The 20,940-nt window shown below is 37.7% G+C and overlaps 1 protein-coding gene across 4 annotated transcripts in view; it reads right to left on the bottom strand.

Moving 5' to 3' along the window:
* nlk2 (nemo-like kinase, type 2) overlaps window positions 1–20,940 on the bottom strand; it is a 119,852-nt gene that overhangs the window by 48,475 nt on the left and 50,437 nt on the right. For all 4 annotated transcript variants that reach the window (XR_007957934.1, XM_052035598.1, XM_052035595.1 and 1 more), the window contains exons 2-3: window positions 14,913–15,042; window positions 5,321–5,376 (exon numbers count right to left, since the gene is read on the bottom strand). Coding sequence is in view for 3 of the 4 variants with exons in the window: in XM_052035598.1 (XP_051891558.1) it covers window positions 5,321–5,376; window positions 14,913–15,042 (186 nt within the window). In the remaining variant the exon portion in view is untranslated. The remainder of the gene's footprint in view (window positions 1–5,320; window positions 5,377–14,912; window positions 15,043–20,940) is intronic.

The following is a 20,940-nucleotide window of genomic DNA, read 5'->3' as shown; positions in this document are numbered from 1 at the left end:
TTAAGGAGGCTTTGGATGGCAAGCAATGGAAGACAGCAAAATAAATCATTTAGAATTGTGGCCAAGTATGAGCATTGTGCATTGTGACTGAATAGTGAGAACAAGAGTAATCTGAAGACAAAATACTCAGGAAAGGATTGTATTGGGACTTAAATATGAAAAACCTGAAATCATGACGGAATATGGCATCAGTAGATCTCAAATGAACCAGTTATGGCTGGATGAAATATTGTACAGAATATATGGATTATAAGAGAGTCAAACACTGTGATAATGAATATCCACGTAAAACTATACTCAAATGCACAAGATAAAAATTTGAAAGCATAGTGGACCTAGAGAATGAGGCACTTCCTAAAACTTCAGAATTAGTGCATTCTAATGCCTCAACACTGCACTTCTGCAATTTTGAACAAATGAGCCTAATACTTGCATCTTTTGTCAACTATTTCAATTCATTATTTAAATTGAAGCAACCTGTCAAGTTGCAGAAAAATCATGCTGTTTAAAGAGTTGCCCTCTATTCTCATTGCTTGTGCACAATTATTTAAAAAAATTATGGTGTTTTTTTGTGTGTGTGTGCGTGTGTGTTTTATTTTTATATAAAAAATATACAAACACGCAAAGGTGCTTTCAGCATTTTAAAGTGCAATGCTTGTCTTTATAAAAAATTAACAAAAAATGAAACAAGCATGCACAAAGACGCATTGTGGGGAATGCAATTAAGCACTTTCCATGGTCACTCTTCACTACAGCTTTGGAGCCATTTAGTCTTTTTTAACCGATTGTGGGCATAGCTGGGAGAGCCAACATTAACTCCCGTTCCATCCCGAACTGTCCATGAGCTGGAGTTTGGCCAGAGATTAAAAATCAACCCTTCATTAAATGTTCTAATACTCACAAAACCAGTATTAATGTCCTTCATTCACATTATCTGAAATCACAGAATTCTTACAGACTAATCACCTGCTTTCAAAATTCATTATTTAAATATCAGCATGGATTCAGACTTTAAGATTCAGAAGTGACTGCCAGAGTATATTAGAATATAAGCAGCATCAGGAGACATTTAACAAAAGTTAATACATTTGTAGTATTATATTTTTTTAATGTATATTGCTGTTTCATTCAACAAATATTTACGCTAAGTAATCAGGGATAATAAGAGGAGGAACCTTTTGAAATACAGCTGCATTGATAATTGTTAAGCACTGTAATTAATGTCTATGTACTACAATGTTATTTTAACTTTCTCACCATTCCAAAAAATCTGCTGCAACTTTTCACAGTTCCATTTTAAAACAATTTCTGTAAAAATAACTTACTCAGCCTTTGTTACTTTATTCACATTAATTTCACAACTAAAATCTATTCCACTTTTCATTCTATTTGAATATGAATGCAGTTTTTACATGACATCAGTTTTGTTGACAAATTAATTCATCTCATGGAGTGACCTCTTTACCCCTAGCGGGGAAAAACACAATGAACAGTGTTGCACAACATGCAGTACCCGACAGTGCTAGGGGCAGAGAGCTACCTCTTGTTAAAAGGTCACATGCAGTATATGGAAAGACAAAAATGGAGGAGAGAGGAGGACAAGAAGAGTAGAAATTCCCCCAGTCTGGAATTAAAATGTATTTAAGAGCTTGCAAGGATCAAGGACCAACAATTCCCCTCCATCACACCAAATTTATAGATTCAAGTGACATTATCTTGTAATAATTTATCCAGCTTTTAATGTCTAATTTTCAAGGGCAAATACAATTTTTAAAAAAAGCACACTTAACTACTGGGCATTGCATTTGAAAAATTCCCCTAACCATTTATCATTTCCAGCGATATCAATTCAATTGGTGGAACACCAAATAGGGCCTGCACATTCTGCCCATTTAAGTAACCTTTTGAGACCATCAATTCACCAATATTTAACTAACCACAGTTAAGCAATAGAAAAATGTATTTGGAGATTATGAAATTTGTAACTAAAAATCCATCACCATAGAGATATGACAGATTTCTTTCCTAAAATTCATTCATCTAGAATTTTCAGAAATTTAAAAATTTTCTGAAGATGTTGCTTTTATTCTGCTAAAGCTGCTTAACTCACTTGATCAGTTTAAGGAAAATTTACCACCTTATTTACAGTGGCAAGTGAGACCTGAAAAATCAAGCACCCCGTAGACATCAGAAATACAGCTGATTGACAGAGTTTCCCAGGGAAAACATATCACAAGCAAAGCACAATCTTAATACCAAAGACACTGCTGTCCCTAAAACAGATAAGTATCTTGTTTCCATTTCAAGGTATTTCTCAAATAGTTTTAATTCTTTTACCTTTTCAATATTTGTATAACAATATGAAACTTAATCTTGGATTATTTGTTTACTGTACTTGAATGCCATAATTGAAGAAAAAGCTTTCATATTACTTTCACTCCACAAATAATTTTGAAAGTTTGAAAGAGGGGTGGCAAATAGGGTACATTTTCGTAGATTCTTGATGTGAATGACAGTTGAAACTTCATGTTTAACAAGGGCATAACTTGCAAAAACACAGCATCTAAAGTTTTCTTACTATTCATGATTCAGAGGTGGTATTAACAAGAAAAAAAATAATTCTGAATGTAGATCCACTGCAAGCTGCAACTGTATACTAGATCATTTAAATACATGGCTAAATTAGATTCATTCCATTATGGCCGACGTTTATAGGGCATGGCAAAGCATGTTGAGTCAATGCCCTTGAAACCTGATTAAAACAATATTTATTTTTGGTGGTAGAAAGGGTACCCAAAGTATTACAAAAACCTTTAAAATTCAACAGATTAAAGAGATTATTTTGCTCAGTTATTTTTAAGTCCCCATCAAAATAGATATGAACAATAAGTTTGATTCAGTTTGCTAATGGCATATACAGAAAAACTATAAGCACATCTGCAAAAGGAAACATACAAAGTTCCATTAATAAAATGAGACTTCATGGTCATGACATGTTTATTTGCAGTCCTTAAATCAAAAGCCATTAAAAACAAAAATTTTTTAGTAGCCAAGTAGCTACCAATTACAAATGCTAAGGTGGCACAGGTGTACAATTGTGACACGGTAGTCACAATTAAGCATAAAGAATCCAACATGATATAGAATTTGCCTGCTATACCTATATTACCAGTTGTGGGAAGTCACAATTCCAAAGAGGACTCCGTTTATAAGTTAAACAACAAAACAGCATACAATAACAATGGGGGACACACTTAATGTTAGATGACAGCCCCAATGATGCTCAAGAAAAGTATTTGCTTCAGTTCTATCAAAGAAATTTTAGATGCATCATGTAGAATATTTAGTTCACTAGAATCACGTCTGTGCATTATTCTTTAAATTGAAAGTGGAAATGAAGAATTGAGCTCAGAAATAACACCACACCTACACAAAAGTGGGAAGAGTGAAAAATAAAGGGAAGATTTTTAGGGAAAGAAAAACCCAACTCCAGTAGTGGATTTCCAGCATTGGGAAGAAGGATCATATACAGGTTGGTTTAAAAGAAAGCACTTATGCTATTATAAGGCAGGAAAGAGAACCAAGGACACTGAGTCGTAGGGCTGTCTGCTCCTCACCACTTCATCAGCTAATTCAATGAGAAACATTAATTATATTATTCCTCCCAAATCAACATCCTGGCATTGAATGGACCTCCCTTTACAAACCCTCAACTTCACAAAATAATACTAGCAGTAGTTTTCCCCTTTGGCTACCTATGCCTAACATTTTTTTTTCTTTTATAGCAATATTTCACAGCATTGAGGTGATAAGAGACTTGGTAGGGGCAGGAAACGCATTGTATATGGATTTGGAGAAGATGACACTTAATCAGAAGTGTTCAAAAATTTGGGAAATCATGCAATCAAGGGGCATAACTACCAGTTGTTAGGTTTTTATTTTGCTGTTTCATGGGGCAGTGCTTATTCTATCACTGCCAAAAGCCCCACCACCATAGTATTATGGTGCACAAAGCCCTTCTACTGCACATATTGATTTGTTAAGTAACCACTGCTAAACTCCTCAAATTCAAATTAGAAGATATCAAGTTCAGTGAAGGACTTGTAGAGAATCTGAAGGTCTGTATTAAGGAGGTGGTATTAGACATGACTGATGCACAAGGGTTTATAAATTCCCAGGCATAGATGAGATCTATCCCAGGTTGTTAATGGAAAGCAAGGGAGGAAATAACTGGGGCACTGACATTTTTTTTCACATTTCATTTACCCACACACATGAAGTGCTAGAAGAATGGAGGATAGCTAATGTTGTTCCTTTAGTTAAGAGCAGGGATAAGCCAGGTAACTATAAGCCAATGAGCCTTATATCAGTAGTGGGGAAATTATTGGGTGAAAATCCTAAAGGGAAAGGCAGAGACTGATCGAGGATAGTGAACGGGGCTGTGAGCATGGGAAATTCTAGCTTGCTAATTTGATTCCTATTTTTTTTTCCTAAGTAAACGGTAGTTAACTAAGATTGATAAAGGCAGGGCAGTAGATGTTGTCTATATGGACTTTAAGGCATATGGCAAAGTCCCACATGGTAGGCTGGTCCAGGAGGCTAAGGCACATCAGATCCTTGGAGAAATGGCTATTTGGATCCCAAATTGGCTCAGTGATAGGAGGCAGAGGATAGTGGCGGAAGGGTGCTTTTCAGATTGGAAGTCGTGACCAGTGGTGCACTATGGGGATTGGTCCTGGGACCCTTGCTGTTTGTGAAATATAAACAACTTGGATGAGAGTTCATTGTATATTATGGAAGTTAAAATGGGTACATTGTACATTTTTGACCATCACATGCAAAGCACAGGTGGGGCTTGGCTCTGAAGGAACATTCCTGTATCAGTATTTGGTGACAGGCTTTTTCAGGAGTTTAACTATTTAAAATGTATAGTGTCATTGCAGCTTTCCATGACAAACTGGATGATATGTGAAGTCTAAATTACATTATCCACTTCACTTTCTCCATCATTAACTGCTTCTCCCCATATTACTATAACAATTTACCCCAAGTACAAATTTTGGGTAACTTTTTTGCTGCTGAATGTAACTATTTCATGATAAGTTTCTTACAAACATGATTAGATGCTTGTTTGTTTTGCCAGTGTGTCAGATTGTTTTAAAAGTGCTTATCAGTATGAGGCAATAATCAATGGACATGTAATTTCTCTGCACCATGACTTAAAAGAAATTCCAACAAAATTTTAACTATTTGCCACAAAGAATCCATAGAAAGACATTTATAGTAACATCAGAATTATTAAACTTGACTGGCAGGATACATTTCTTCAAAGTAGTCAATGTGTGGAGGTTGGAGTATATCAAGTGCAGAGAGCACCTGAAACAGAACAGAAAAGGCAATTAGTGTTCACATCACATTATATAGGTCCAATTAAAAATCAAATACAGCTTTAAATGACCTTCAGTTGCATCAAATTTGATGGGTTATTAGTTTATAACCCTTTAAAATAGGGCAGATTACTCAATTATGTCAAAACAACTTGAAGTCTTCAAGCTTCACTATCAAAACTGAGACTTAATATGGAACAATCTTAGTTTGTGTTCATGAAGAACACAATGGCTTAATACTTAGCAAATTCTGCATCCATATGTGCAATCCATCTGGACAGTAATGACCTCTAGATTGGTCAGATAGCAGCTAGCATTTACAGTCAAGCTGCCATGCAAAAATCTTTAAATATTCTAAACTGTCAAATTTTCCTATTGCATTATGGAATTTATATACTAATAATTCATGTAATTCAGACATATGATGCTGCTGCAAGTTTCTCATTGCACCTGTGCATATATGTACTTGTGCATATGACAATAAACTCAACTTTGACTTTTAACCTTTGTTGTAGAACAAGTAGTCTTCAGTGTTGTGAAGCTGAAGAATCAAATCTGCCAAAACTATCAATCCAGTCATAGCCAGAGAATGCAGAGCAATGCTTCTCATGCCCAGAATACCTCTCATACACAGCAAGGATTTATCTTTGGCATTCTATTTCTCACCCGAGAACAGAGATTGGGTTCCACATCTTTATTTCACCACCAATCTTGATACTTCTACAATCTCTAAACTGTCAGACAGAACACTCATGACTGTGTGACCAGATTCTGCTCTAGCTCCACTTACAAGTTTGAAGATGACACCACTGTAGTGGGCCAAATTTATGAGTCAGAGTATAGGAAGGAGATAGAGAGCCTAATGGCATGGTGTCATGACAACAACCTTTCCCTCGATGTCAGCAAAACAAGAGCTAGCCATTGACTACAGGAAGTGGGGCACTGCAGATGCTCCTGTTTACATCAACAGCACTGAGGTCGAGAGGGGTTGAGAGCTTCAAGTTCCCAGCAGCGAACATCAACAGCCTATCTGTTGATGGTGCACCAGTGCCTCTACTTCCTCAGGAGGCTTAAAAAAAACATTTGGCATATTCCCTTTGACCATCACCAATTTTTTAATCTACCATAGAAAGCATCCTATCCAGATGCATCATGGCTTGGTATGGTAACTGCTCTGTCCGAGTAAAAATTAAGCTACTGAATCTGGCACAGGCAGAGCACCCAGAGTTCAATGTTATAGCTGGAAAACTGTGGGAAGAACATGCTTTTCCTGTTGGACTTCAGGAGCACAATGGAATTCTCAGGAAGTTAAGGACTTGTGTTTGCACAAGTGGTGCTCAGGAATAATTGACAACCAAACTATATTGAGGATATGGTAGCTCTGGAATTCCCTCCTCAAATCCTTCTACCACACTTGTTTTTATTTAAGATGTTTTAAAAACCAACTTTTAACAAAGCTTTTGCTCATTTGCCATGAAATCAGTATCTTTTTTTCTGAGAGGGCTGTTAAGTCCCTTAAAGTTTTGCTACCACAAAAATGTGCTAAATTATTGTGTTATTGTAAACTTCTGGAGTACCTAATTATATGGCTTCTTTCACCCATTTACTAGCCAGTCCAAGGAATATTTTTTGGAAAAACTGGTTTCTTTTTCCACAGATGCTGCTTGTCTGGCTGAGTTCTTCCAGTAGATTCTGCTTTGGGTCAGGTAAAGTGGCCTTTTTTTTTGCTGCCAGCATTACTACTGAAATTTTGAATTGTTCTGGTAAATTAATACCATGATTGATCACAATCAGAAAGCACTGCAATGTACTTTTAAATTTTGATTAAAACAAGATTAAGTCACTTCAATCTCTTGACTTCAAACATTTTTGAAAAAGAATACAATTGCTTTCACTGCTGTACAGCTCCAAGCATAAAGCTCACACTTCCGACTAACTTCTGCGATTAGTGATCAGTGAAGATTTTAGCGACCCAAGATCAAGGTGGTACATTGTTGCACAACAATAAACAAACAAAATTTCTAAAAGTAGGCCAAATAAAAAAATGCTGTGATGATCTGTGATTGAATCTGCAAAACAGATTCTGTGGTACAATTACGTCACTGGCAATCATCTGTTAGTTTTGCTTGGCATCTTTCAAAATTCATAAAAGAATGCATTTGAAGACACAGGTATTATACATTTTAATTGACAATATGTTGATAACTTAGTATTTCAAATTTGCTATCAAAATTAATTTACCATTATTACTTGTATCCAAAAAACTTGCTCCAATTATTGTGAAACTTTAATGTTACATTAAAACAGTGGCAAAATTTGAAAAAGACAATATAATACTTCCAAAATACATTTTATACCTGGTTCAAATTATTCCAGGAGCTTTTATATGAATATCAATGGAGCTTTAATTCCACTAAAAATTATAATCCTATAACATCTTTGATAAAACTAAATGTAGTCAGTTGTCCTGAATAAAGCTTTATATTCAAGAAACTGATACCTCTTCCTACACCTAGTACACCATTACTACAGTACTGCGAATACTCGTCCAGACCTGGATAGGAAACTTTAAAATAAAAAAACAATTAGAATCTTTTTGTCATTTCAAGATGAACTCCATATTTGGTGCAGATGCTGAAATAACTTGCACCACTGATAAATCCATTCAGGAGGTCTAGCACATATTTAAAGCCATTACGAATAAGTATAATTATAATAAAAATGCTGAACAGGTTTGTCTATGTAATTGGATTCATTATCAGCACAAAAAAAATCATGGTACTACATTTTTATTCAAATCCTTCTGAAAACTCACCACAACTTTATAGTAGTACTTTCCTCATGAATCTATCATGGGTGCTTTTATTTTATAAAGGTCAAACTCTTAATTAACAAGTGCCCATTGTCTGTAGTCTGAACAATAGCAAGATAGCTTTTGGAAATCAAATGACATCAATTAAGTACTGGAATAATCTTAATTGTTTTTATATGTTGCACATTAACTAGGCAAAGACAAAAAATTGCAATTGAAACCAGAAGACTTCAAGAGAGCAAGAACTATTTATGGTTGGGTCTCATCTTAATACTAAATGAGCTATTTGTGCATTTGAGGCATTAGCAGGCAAATCAATGATTAGGTACTAGTTTTGGGGGTGGGGGTGGGGTGCTGGGAAAGAGTAGTGGACTTAGATAACTTTGTTGCTGACATTGGAACCTACAGTTAGAAGTAAAAGTGATTAAAAATCTTAACTGTCTTCCAATTTGGATTGCCAGCATTGTGCTCCTACAATTAGGAATCATTGTTGATGAGACACATGGTTGAAATTTGTGGGTAGGCATGTGAGTACAAGGACCCACACAGGTTCAAATAGGCCAAATTATCTTCTATAACCCAGGGGCACGACATCAAGTGGGTCCAAGAGAGATAGACTGAAGGGAGTAGGGTTCTTACCTCAAGTCTCAGCTGCAGCTTCTAGCATGTTCATCCTGTTCATGATATAGTACAGTGCTATACTGCAAAATGAGTAACGTGGCTGGCTGCTCCTCTGAGCTTTGGGGCTGTTGAGGGGATTCCTAGTCCCAACCGAAAGTATGTTTGCTTATGGGAAAACTGGCATACTAATTCAAAGTCACATAACTGAACCAAATCTTCTTTCAGATACTAAAAATTATTTTTTTTTGTTACACAATATGGGATTGTTGGCAATTCCAACTCCAATAGTTCCTTTCCCAAGAGCTTAGCTCCATTTGGAATTGCATTTTATGAGACTTCTTCAGCACTCAAACTCCAAACTGGTATTGTGGTCCTCCAAACATCAAATCACCTATTTTTCTCATGTTAATCAAATTCCTGCCCATTTCCTGTGGGAACCTCACCTGCCCGTTTCCTGCTAAAACTAAGTGAATTTGACATCACTACCTATTGAAATAAAGAGCAGTAAAAGCATGAAGAATGGCTTGTGAACCATTAGTCATTGGAATACTATAGCACAGAAGCAGGACCTTTGGCCCATCTGGTCCATGCTGACCTGATCTTCTGCCTAGTCCCATCAACCTGCACTCAAACCACATCCCTCCAAACCCCTCACATCCATGTACCTGTCCAAACTTCTCTCAAATGTTACAATTGGACCCGCAGCTACCACTTCCGCTGGCAGCTCCTTCCACACTTACACCACACTGAGTGAAGAAGTTTCCCCTCAGATTCCCCTTATATTTCACCTATCACCTTGAACCTATGTCCTCTAGTTCTAGTCTCACCCAACCTTGGGGTGAATGCATGCAGGCTTTCTCCCCACCCTCCCCCCAATCTATATCCCTCAATTTTGTATACCCCTGTAAGATATCCACTCATTCTCCTTTGCTCCAGGGAATAAAGTCCTAACCTATTCAACCTATCCTTATAACTCAGGTTCTCAAGTCCCGGCAACATCTGTGTAAATTTTCTCTGCACTCTTTCGAGCTTATTGATATCTTTCCTGTAGGTAGCTGACCAGAACTGCACACCATTCTTAGATAAGTATTCAAATCAATAAGGAAGAATAAAATCCCACTCCTGCCTCAGCTGAAGGACATCTCACCTACACAGCACTATACAACAAGCTGAACTGAGTAAAGCCAAGTTGAAGATTTGCAAGGTCTTCCTACTCTGTACAGCCATTGAGATGGGCTGTATTTATCCCCCAATGTAGTTTGCGCTTTTACTTGCACGGTAACATAAATGAAACAGACCAAGAACTGGAACCGCATACAATTCATAAGGCTGTTTGAGGATGAATGTTCTTTGGCAGTCAACTTTTAAGTTAAGTTATTTAGCAATCCCAGATAAAGTCACAAGCATATTCAAATAAAAAAAAAGACAGCCCATCAATTTCCTTCAACAAAACAAAAATGAATAGAGCTCGTTCTTAAAATCAGAAAACCAAACTTAAAATGTAGAATCAAATGGAAATAAAAGAGCAGTTGTAGGTGATCAAATGACCTGCAAATGGTCACATAATATTATGCTAAAAAGCTTGAAGTTAAATTTACAAGCATGGTTGAAGCAACCAGAGGTCTTTAACTGCTAATTAACTTTGTAACTAAGGCTACCAACTGACAGATTATCAATTCAGAAAACAAATTAGCAGCTGACAAGAAAAATGCCAAAACCTTAGCCCTTAAACTGCCACAAAAGATATCATAAAATTACAAATAATGACAAGAATACACCAACAACACTACTGTTGTTGGACAAATCACAGGTGATGAGTGTGCTCACTGGAGCGAGATCAGATACCTAGTTGAGTGGTGCTGCAACAACAACCTCTCACTCAACATCAGCAAAACTAAAGAGTTGATTGTTGACTTCAGGAAGGGAAAGGAGGGCCAGCCTACACTGGGGGATCAGCAGTGGAGAGAGTCAGCAGCTTTAAATTCCTGGGTGTTAACATATCAGATGACCTGTCCTGGACCCATCACATAGATGCAATGAGGAAAGCACACCAGTGTCTTTACTTTCTTAGGAGGTTAAGGAAGTTTGGCTTGTCACCAAACACTAACAAACTTCTACAGATGTACTGTTGAAAGTATCCTGACTGGTTGTATCATGGTCTGGTACAGCAATTTGAATGCACAGGAACACAAGCAGCTGCTGAGACTTGTGGACTCTGCCCTATAGATCATGGGCACATCCCTCCCCACCAGTATCTACAGGAGGCGCTGCTTTTAGAAGGCAACATCCAAAGATCCCCACCATCCAGGCCATGCCATCTTTTCACAGCTGCCATCAGACAGGAGGTACAGAAGCCTGAAATCCCACACCACCAGGTTCAAGAACAGCTACTTCCCTTCAACCACTGTTCTTGAACAAATTGCCAAAACCCAAATCACTACTACAGTTTAGCAACACTAAATGACCACTTTGATCACTTTGCACTAAAATGGACTTTTTTTGTTCTAATTATTTTTTTGAGTGCTGCTTATATTATGCTGTTCCTGTGATGATGCTGCAAGTAAGCTTTTCATTGCACCTGTGCATACATGTACTTGTGCAAACTCTACTTTGAAATTTATATTTGAATAACTGTAGGAATGTTACTCAATGTTGCATAGATATTCTGTAACACATGGTTAGCTATACCTGTGGACAGAAGTGAAGAAACAATTACACAAAATTAATCAATTTAGATTTTCATCAATGAAGATAACTCAGTACTTGTTTTAAGTATTCTAAAAGCTATTTGATGTATTCTAGATGGAAACCAAATAAAGATATTAATGGCAGGGTGGGAGTTCAACTGAAAAACAAAGATGCATCAGAGAAGCACCAAATGCTTAGGCAACCAGTACATGCATAAGATTAGCGGACATTTTTAGGCAGCTGGGTGACACTCAAGTAAGATTTGATGGTTTATGCACTTTCCCAAAATTCAAGTTTACTCTTCAGTTTAAATAAGTTGTTTTCCTTGTATCAAGTTGTAATTGTAAATGTAAATGATACTGATTTGATATTGCTGAAAAAGAAAATGGGTGCATGATATTGCTTGAAGCCCAACTGACTGCCAGAATAAATGGAAAATGCTGCATCCCTCAATAACTAAGCATCTTCAGCAACTTTTTCAGATTTCCATCTTTAACAGGTGATCCTCGATCTAAGCAAGGCTGCATGACTGGAAAGCATTTTGTTAGTGAACTTTAGTAAATCAAAGACTGGGTGAAATGCATTAGGATAGTACAGCACAGGAACAGGCCCTTCAGCCCACAATGTTGTGCCGAACTAATTACATCTAATCCCTTGTCTGCCTCCATATCCCTCTATTTTCTGCATATTTATGATGCGCCTAAGAGCCTCTCAAACAGCGCTATTGAATCTGCTCCACCACCAGCCCTAGCAGCACATTTGAACTTTTCCCCCCTCACCCTAAATGCATGCCCTCTCGTATTAGTTATTTCGACCCGAAGATACTGGCTGTTTACTCTTTCTAGGCCTCTCATCAGCCTCTGCTGCTCAGGAGGCATTTTACTGGTATTTTGGTACAATGCATTCTCATGGACATATATACCCTAAATAATCAAAGGCATTTTATTGAAAATTCAGGAAGAATATTTGTACATTGAGGAATGGTTGCTTAATAGACTACTTCAATGCACTTGAGTGGACCTTACTGGCAGTAGCATTGTTTAACATTCACAATGATCCAGGCATGCAGATGTTTGCCAGTTATTGCTAGCACCATAGAATTCTATCTTGATGAACGTGAAGAGGCTCCAGAGCATTGGAGAACAATAAACAAGACCACGTGTGTAAAGTAGTTCTGTGTAGTATTATATCCCCATCTACTCTATGTCAGGTAGGTTTGTGGGATACACTGACAGCTGCAATGAAATACTGGTCTCTTCTTTCTTGGAATAAAAGTTAAAATCCTGCACTAAGACATTCAAGTTTCAGTTGCCAGTCCTATGGAAGAGAAAGGGAAACTATCACCTCACAAAAACACAAATCCACAAAATATGCAGGCCAATCAAGAAAAAACATTGTATATATTCAAAATCATTCATCTTGCCAGACTTGAATTGTAATAATCAAAAGCCAAATGTACATTCTAAATGATCATGTAACTACCAGTAGAGACAACAAATTGTGAATTGGGGGAGAAAGCAACAGACTGAGTCAATGTATGAAACTGACTTGATTCACATCTGTATTGCGAATTATTGATGCTAAGCTGACATCTAATCTATCCTCAAAGTCTATGATTATCCATATTTTCCCAAAAGGGTAAAACTAAAGTAACCAACTTGAAAATGGCCAAACCCCATTCTTACAATATTTGGACAGCAGCATTTATTCATGCACTTCCAATATATTTTCAAATATTATTAAAACAGCTTGAAGGTTATTTTCTTGCCAAGGACATTAGTCTTTGTCTCCAAAATAACTGCGATCATTGCAGAAAACCCAACTGTTTAGTAACACTGCACATCTCATTACAGATCATAAGTTCCACTTGTGAAGCTTTTTAGCATAAATCAAAAATGCAAGCCACTAGTGATAACTAAAAATCAACTTTCCGTAATTGGGTTATGAAATACTGTCAAAAAATTCAGACTAGATGACCAACACAGCATTACCTCATGGCAAGACAAAGGAATAATTAGAAATTCATACAAAAGAAATTTGCAGCATAAATGTTACAAATCAGGAAAGCAAAAAACTTTGATAATTAGAATTTTCTTCCTTCAATATGTTTGACTTAAGTTACTGTTTATAATCTCTATAAATAGACTACCTTTCCTACAACACTGAAGAACAAAAGGGACTAAGTGGGTGAAAAGCATTCTTTTCAACTATTGGATTCCCAGGTCAGGACCACTGCAGGAGTTAGTCACAGAATGGTACATTCAGGAATTGAAAATTTAGCCCACTGCACCCACATCAGCTGTTTAGAGTTATCCAATTAGTCCACTTCTGCTCCCTCGCATCCCTGAAATTTTTGTTTTTAACCCTGATCACTTATCCAATTTTCTTTTAATCATCATTGAATCCATTTCCCATTACCTGTTCAATTAATTGTTCCACATTTTAATTCCTTCTAAAAAAAAGTTTTCCCACAACACTTCTAGTTCTTTTGCCAATCATCTTTAAAACTCTTTCCTGATGCTTCTGTGAATAACAAAACCATCTCCTTATGCATTCTGGCAAAATCCATTTCAATTCTGAACATCTGACAAATCACATCCAAACATTCTTGATATCAAGAGAACCCCAACTTCTCCAATCTCTCAACGCCAATACCATTCTGGTATTTCTCTGCAACATTTCCAAGGCCTTGACATCCTTTCCAATGCATGCTGGACTAAAAGTACACCATCTAAGCACCAAGTAGTATTTTATGGAGGTCATTTGCTTTCAAGGGGAGAATTCCACACCAAAAGCAATCCAAAGTTGGAAGTGACAACTCCACCTAAATGTGAAAAAACATTTATACGTCCAGCTTCATCAATTCTGAGACTGGGGTTAAAGACATCAAGGCAATTTTCCAAGTATTATATAAAGAACACCTAGCAAACCTCCTGTCAAAGGAATCATCTAGTGGCTTAAGCCAGTACCTGATGAAAGAAATAGTTTGGGGGGGGGGGGGGGGTTTGGAAACCAAGCACTAGATCCAAAAGAAGCTACTGCATGAGCTTCTCAATTAAAAAAAGGGGTCTTTATACAATCTTCAGCTGTTTCAGTGACCACTTCTCATCACAAGGTCATGGATAAGGTACGTGCACCAATGCTTCCAGTCTTCAGCATCATTCAAAATGCATCCAATAATGTAGGAGCCTGCGCCAGCCACTAGTAGACTTCAAAGCATGCAGTCTTAGGTGACAAGTGACTAATGAAAGTGTCAGGAAGTCATTAGAAAGGGAGAATGGTCATTCAAAACACTTCTACTCAAGTGCAACTTTCAGTTTCTATTAAGTTTATCATCACACAATAAATTGCTTGCATGATATTGTTCTCTATTCTCTTCCGATTCTGTATCTCAATTTACTTACATTATCATGTTTGAAGAAGCAGAGCATCTTCAACTCACGGAAGACCCTCTTGCAGGAAACTAGATTCTGGAAGACGTTGGGCATCTTTTTGAGTGCGACTCTTTTTCCATCTCTAGGATCCGTCACTGACCTACATTAGAAAAATATAGCAATGAATGTTTTCTGAAAACACAAACTAGCTTTTATGAATCACATTCTAATATTAGTGAGATAACTATAAGCACCTTGTTTTTAAACTTGTACTAGAATAACAATTCAAAAAATCATCCATGGATTGTAATAGTAGTACAATTCTTTTTACTCCATCCACTTCATTTTCTATACACCCTGTAGACAAAGAATTTCCAATCAACTTGGCCTTGAGCTTTTAAAAGTTGTAGACATCTTACCAGTCACCAAGATTGCAACAGCAAAATTAATACTCCTTGCCGAACTTAATCTACAAATGAACAGATCAACAGGGTCTAACTCCTTTTCTCAAGGTAAATGGTAGAAACTGGCTGGTTTTGCATCCAAGTCGGAACAAGAGATAAAACTCCACTCCAAAACACCTCAGTACATTATTAAAAGGACTGCTGTATCATCAGAAGTGCCATCCTTCTAGACTTATTACTACAGTAGTTCAGATGGACATGAACTATCCCATGATAGTCCAAACATGCATTTTTTCTCTACAATCAAAAGATGATTAACTGGTCAGAGGTATTTGTGAACTCTTGCTATGTGCAAAATGGAAGCCATGATTGCACTTCTCAGAATGGGACTTTGTTACAAGGTGCTACTTAACAACTCCACTATAACATTAAAATATGAAAGCTCCAACATACTAGAACTGCAAGACAACTGGTTGCAGCCAGCAAATGAAAATATTTCTACACTTAAAGTTTAAGAAATAGGTTAGCATGATCACCAGACTGAGAAAATGACAAGCAGACCTACACAGTGAAGTTTACTAGTCTTGGATACCAATGCCAAACCCATTTCATTGGGAATGAAATGGATCATTTGTAGGCTAGCTAAGCATGAATGCTTGATTCTCAAAATCTTAACCGATTCCCTGATGTCTTCCATGAAGTTTGATAGTTCATCAAGCCAGAGTTGTTCAACGTTAAACTAAAAGTAGTAAAAAAAAATTGAAGTACAATGAAATTGAGAGGTACAATTCCTAGTTCTTAGAAGCACAGGACTTGCCCATGCAAACTGCTGTGAATGTCAACAATGACAAAATAGCTGCAATTCTAAAACTCAAGTTAAATGACAAATTTAGTTGTGAAGACCATTTAAAAAGAAAAGAAAGTCCTCGGCTGCACCTCATCCATTTCTGCTCCTCTGCTCGCACCCTCTCCTCCAGGGCAGGAGGAGAATGGTGCTCATCATCCACCTCACCACGGTCACCCCCGTTTTATACCAGAAACACCCTTCCCCCATCTTTCTTGCAGTTTTAACAAGGTTCTTTTCTCCTTCCAAGTGCTAATGAAGGTCTTCGACCTGAAATGTCCACTATTTCTCTTCTTACAGATGCAGCCTGACTTGCAGTATTTCCAGAATTTTGATTTTACCATTTAAAAATAGATGGCTACAATGCATACTCCAGGTTTACAGAAAATAACAGCACTTTATAATTAGGTATAATAGCTAAATTACCAGGCTAATAATCTGAATATGTAAATTCAAACCCCATCTTAGTTGTGACTTTTAATTCACTAAGTTCTAACAAACAAAGATAAAAATTAAGAAATTCCTGCACTATCATACCAAGCATGAGGGAAGATGGCTGTTATTAGAAGTCAATCATCTCAGCCCAAGATATCGTTGAAGGGAGTTTCCTGGGGCAAAGTCTCAATTTACTCCTGCTTCAATGATCTTTCCTCTGTTACAGGGACCAAACCAAGGACATTTGGTGGGGACTTCTGCATTCAGTACAATTTAAAATTATTTGGACAATGAAGCAGTCATGTGCCCAAGCAGCAAGACCTTGACAACATCTAAGCTTGGAATGATGAATGTCAAGTAGGGGTTGTGCCACCTAAATGCCAGACAATGGCCACCTCCAACAAACCTAACCAGATTCATTTGCTTTTATTTACAGTACAGGGGTATTGTTAGCAAAGCCAGCATTTATTGTCCATGTTTAACTGCCATCAAGGTGGTGGTGAGCTACCTTCTTTAACTGAAGCAAAGAGATGGTATATTTTCAGCTTAGGGTGGTATGCAACCTGAAGAACCCTCAGGTGGTGGTTCTCCTGTGCACCTGCTGTCCTAGTCCTTGTGTAAAGGTCAAATTTGGGAAGAATAGTCAGACTAGATAGTTGGGTAACTGTAATACATTTTATAAACAGTACACACTGCAGCAGTCAAGCCAAGGTGGTGCAGGAAGTGAATTTTTCGCATGACAGTTGGGTTGCCAAATAGGAAATCAGTTTGGTGGAAGTCAAAAAAAACTGCAGGTGCTGGAAATCCAAAAAAATGCTGGAAATACTCAGCAGGTCAGGCCCCATCTGTGGGAAGAGAAACAGGGTTAACGTTTCAAATTGAAGACCCTTCGTCAGACAAGGATCACTATTCTGAAACAGTCCATAGATGTGGCCTGACCTGAATATTTCCAGTATATTCTGTTTATATGAGGAAATTGGTTTTGCACTGAATAGTGTTGAGATTTAGCACTGGAGTTCCACTCATTCTGAAAAGCAGAGAATATTACAAACACCACATTTGCAGTATGTGGATGGTGAAGACTTGGATTCATAAGGCAAGTTACATTGCGGGATACCCCCAGTATCTGACTTGCTCTTAAATGGTTGGTCCAGCCGAGTTTTTGGTCAATAGTTATCCTCAGCATGTTGAATATGGGCATTTAGCGACATCAATGCCATTGAATGTCAAGGGGAGGTGGTTAGATTCATAGCACTATCATAAAACCCTCCAGCAGCACAGTAGATTATCACTGACAAGAAACTTCACTGGACCAGCTACACAACTACTATACCTACAAAAGGTGGTTAGATCAAATATTCTGAAATCCATGGCTCACTCCCTGCCAGTCTTTTCACCATATGCAAGACATGCCATGAGTGTGATTAAATACTCGCCACTTGCTGAGGCATGCACAGCTCTATCCCCACCTAAAAAACTCAATGCTGTACGGGACAACACTGCCAGCTTGATCAACATTCAAGCAGGAGAGCAACCTGGTTCCAATATGCATCAGAATCATAACACCACAGGAGGCTGCCAATCAGCCCATCAAGTCAGGCTTCCCATATCCCCACTCTTCCTCCATACCCTTGCAAACTGTCTTCCCTTAAGTGTTACTGAATTCCCTTTTAAAGTCCCTGATTTTGCCACCCTTACAACACAAAATATACAGCAGCTTCTTTCATAGCATCTCAGACTCCCAGCTTTCACCACATAGAATATGGGTAGAGATACATGGTAACACCACCATCAAATTTCCTTCCAAGTTTATGTGCACAGGTGTTTAAAATACATCCTGAGCAGAGTTAAAAAAAGTCAAAATAATCAAATACTAATCCTCATACATGGAGTAAAAAGAATTGGAATTTACCTTAGTTGTACAAATTCCTAGTTACTTCATCCTGGAAAGAGTTTTGACTATCACTTTTAGAAGAACGATACCTGAACTCCATGGTTAAGAGGAATTATTCTCATTCTTAGGCCAAGGGTCACTGATCAAATTAGACCATTTAGAAGGGGTTAACAATAATTTCTCCATGCAGATGGGGAAAATGCAGACATCTGTGCTCCCCCCTCCCTCTCCACCTCCACATCCCATTTTTGTTCCCTTCTCATTCCCCCCGTCCCCAGCCCATCATCCATTTTGCACCCCCTTCCCTGCCCCCATCCCTGTTCCATGCACCCACACACACTTCATGTACTAGATCCTTTTCCCCATCTGGTCTTCATCTCTCAATGGTTCTCATTATCACCTTCCTTATAAGATTCCAGCACTTGTGGCCTGTGTGCCTGCTCAACACCCTCCAGCCCATCTCCACTTTTACTCCCCACTCTTGGCTCCATCTGTCTCCTTTTTTTTAAAAAAACTTTGCTTCCACCTATTACCCACCTGCCCGACTCCATCCCTCCTACTCCCGCACCTAGCTCCTTCTGTCCATCATCCCTCACTCCATCTCAGTCCACTGATCACCTACTGACCCCTGTCCAAACCTCCCCCTCTCCCCTTTATATCACTTATCTTCCCTCTCTATTCAGTCCTGATGAAGGGCCTCGACCCAAAGCGTCACCAATTCCTTTCCCCACAAATGCTGCTCAATCTGCTGAATCCCTCCAGCAGTTTGTTTTTTGTTGCAGGTGGTAAAAATAGAAACTTTTTCATATATCAAAATCAAGGCCAAATCATTTGTTAATTTAAAAAAAACCAGGATTGATAGGACTTTTACCCAAAATTAAAGATCAAGGATCCAAGATGGGAACATATCATTAACAGAAGAGTCTAGATTTCACCAAATAGCAAAACAGCTTCAATGGTCTAAATGGTTTATCTTCAGTCACAAATCATTCCAGTTTGGAGATATCACTGGTCCCTAATCACTGTTCAAACTTCCAAATTAACAACATTTACAGTATCTTCAAAAAGGCAGCTCACTGCTACCACCACCTGCAAGGGCAATTAGGGATGGAGAATAATGCTGGTCTTTGCACTGATAACATTAACAGCCTATGACTACAAATAGAAAACAATTACATACTCAGTAATAAAATAAAAGTGCACTAGGGATAGATCAGCATCTCCCACAAGTTTCCACAAATTTTATTACAGACTCATCAACATCTTGGGGGTTACCATTGACAAGGAGCTTAAATAGACCAACCATATTACCAGAGCCAGAACAAATGGGTACTCTCTCACAAGTTGCTCAAAATAACAATCACTTTATACCATCCACTAGATCCAATTCAGAAATGGGGGAATATTTACAACTCAGTTGGGGTTCAGCTCCAACAATACAAAAAATTCAACCTATTCAGATTAGAATTATTAGCATTCACCAGGATTGATAGATATCCCAGTCATTACCAACACACTGTGAATCTAGCAATGTCAATTCAAATCAATATATTTCATTGTTGCCCACATCTAGAGAACAAACTGAAATACTATGAAACATTGTATTAGGCTTATCAAAACTTTAGGCTGGAAATTACACTTCATTGGAGGCCAAAGTTTAATCAATAAAGTTTTAAAAGTACTGATAACCTTCCATAAAGTACTTTGAAGTTACAATAAAGTACGAGCACAAGCCATCAAGGCAATGGAAATATTATTGTCAAATCAGTTATCTTGCCAACCCCACTTCTGAGTGGAAAAAGAATTCATTCTTTCAGAAGTGCACTGCACTTTGTACCGAACCAATTGGGTAATAAGGAGATCCCTAGAACTCCAACAAAATGAAAGCATATCCAATGGATATTTTAATAGATGGATCTGTTCATACATAACTTATGACTCATATTGCACTAGAACCCACATATGGAGAGTCTAAATCAGGAACAAAGTTTGTAGGATGAAGCTGTATGGGTTGGGATGAATGCATACATGCCAATGTGTGAAGAGATTTTGGCACCATACATGATTTACTAGTATGACCAGGATCATTCGACTAACAGAAGCTGACAAGAGGATGGTTTCCTTCAACTACTTTAAAATGAAAATGTTACATAGAGCCACTGGGTTCAAGATAACTTTATTTTCGCTGGCTCGAAATATCAGAGAATACCATCATTTGGATGTAATTGTTGTCTATACGTTAAAGGGATACCATCTCTATCATTGTGGAATCTGACAATAATTGAACATTATTGATTTGCTTACTTAATTACTTAAGATTCTCAAGTAATCGTTGCACATGAAGCAGAGATCAGGACTGAACAAGGATTAGGCCCAATGAGGTTGGTGCAGTTTCTGCTTTCGTATGCAGCAATTCAAATTGAAGTGGTTAGGTTATCATCAGACCAGTAGCTGGAGTTAGAGTTAGAGAGCAATACAACA

This window comes from Pristis pectinata, chromosome 21 (assembly GCF_009764475.1).
Source record: "Pristis pectinata isolate sPriPec2 chromosome 21, sPriPec2.1.pri, whole genome shotgun sequence".
In the NCBI taxonomy this organism is placed as follows: domain Eukaryota; kingdom Metazoa; phylum Chordata; class Chondrichthyes; order Rhinopristiformes; family Pristidae; genus Pristis; species Pristis pectinata.
The sequence above is the reverse complement of the archived record's forward strand: the minus strand, read 5'-3'. Positions and strand labels throughout refer to the sequence as shown.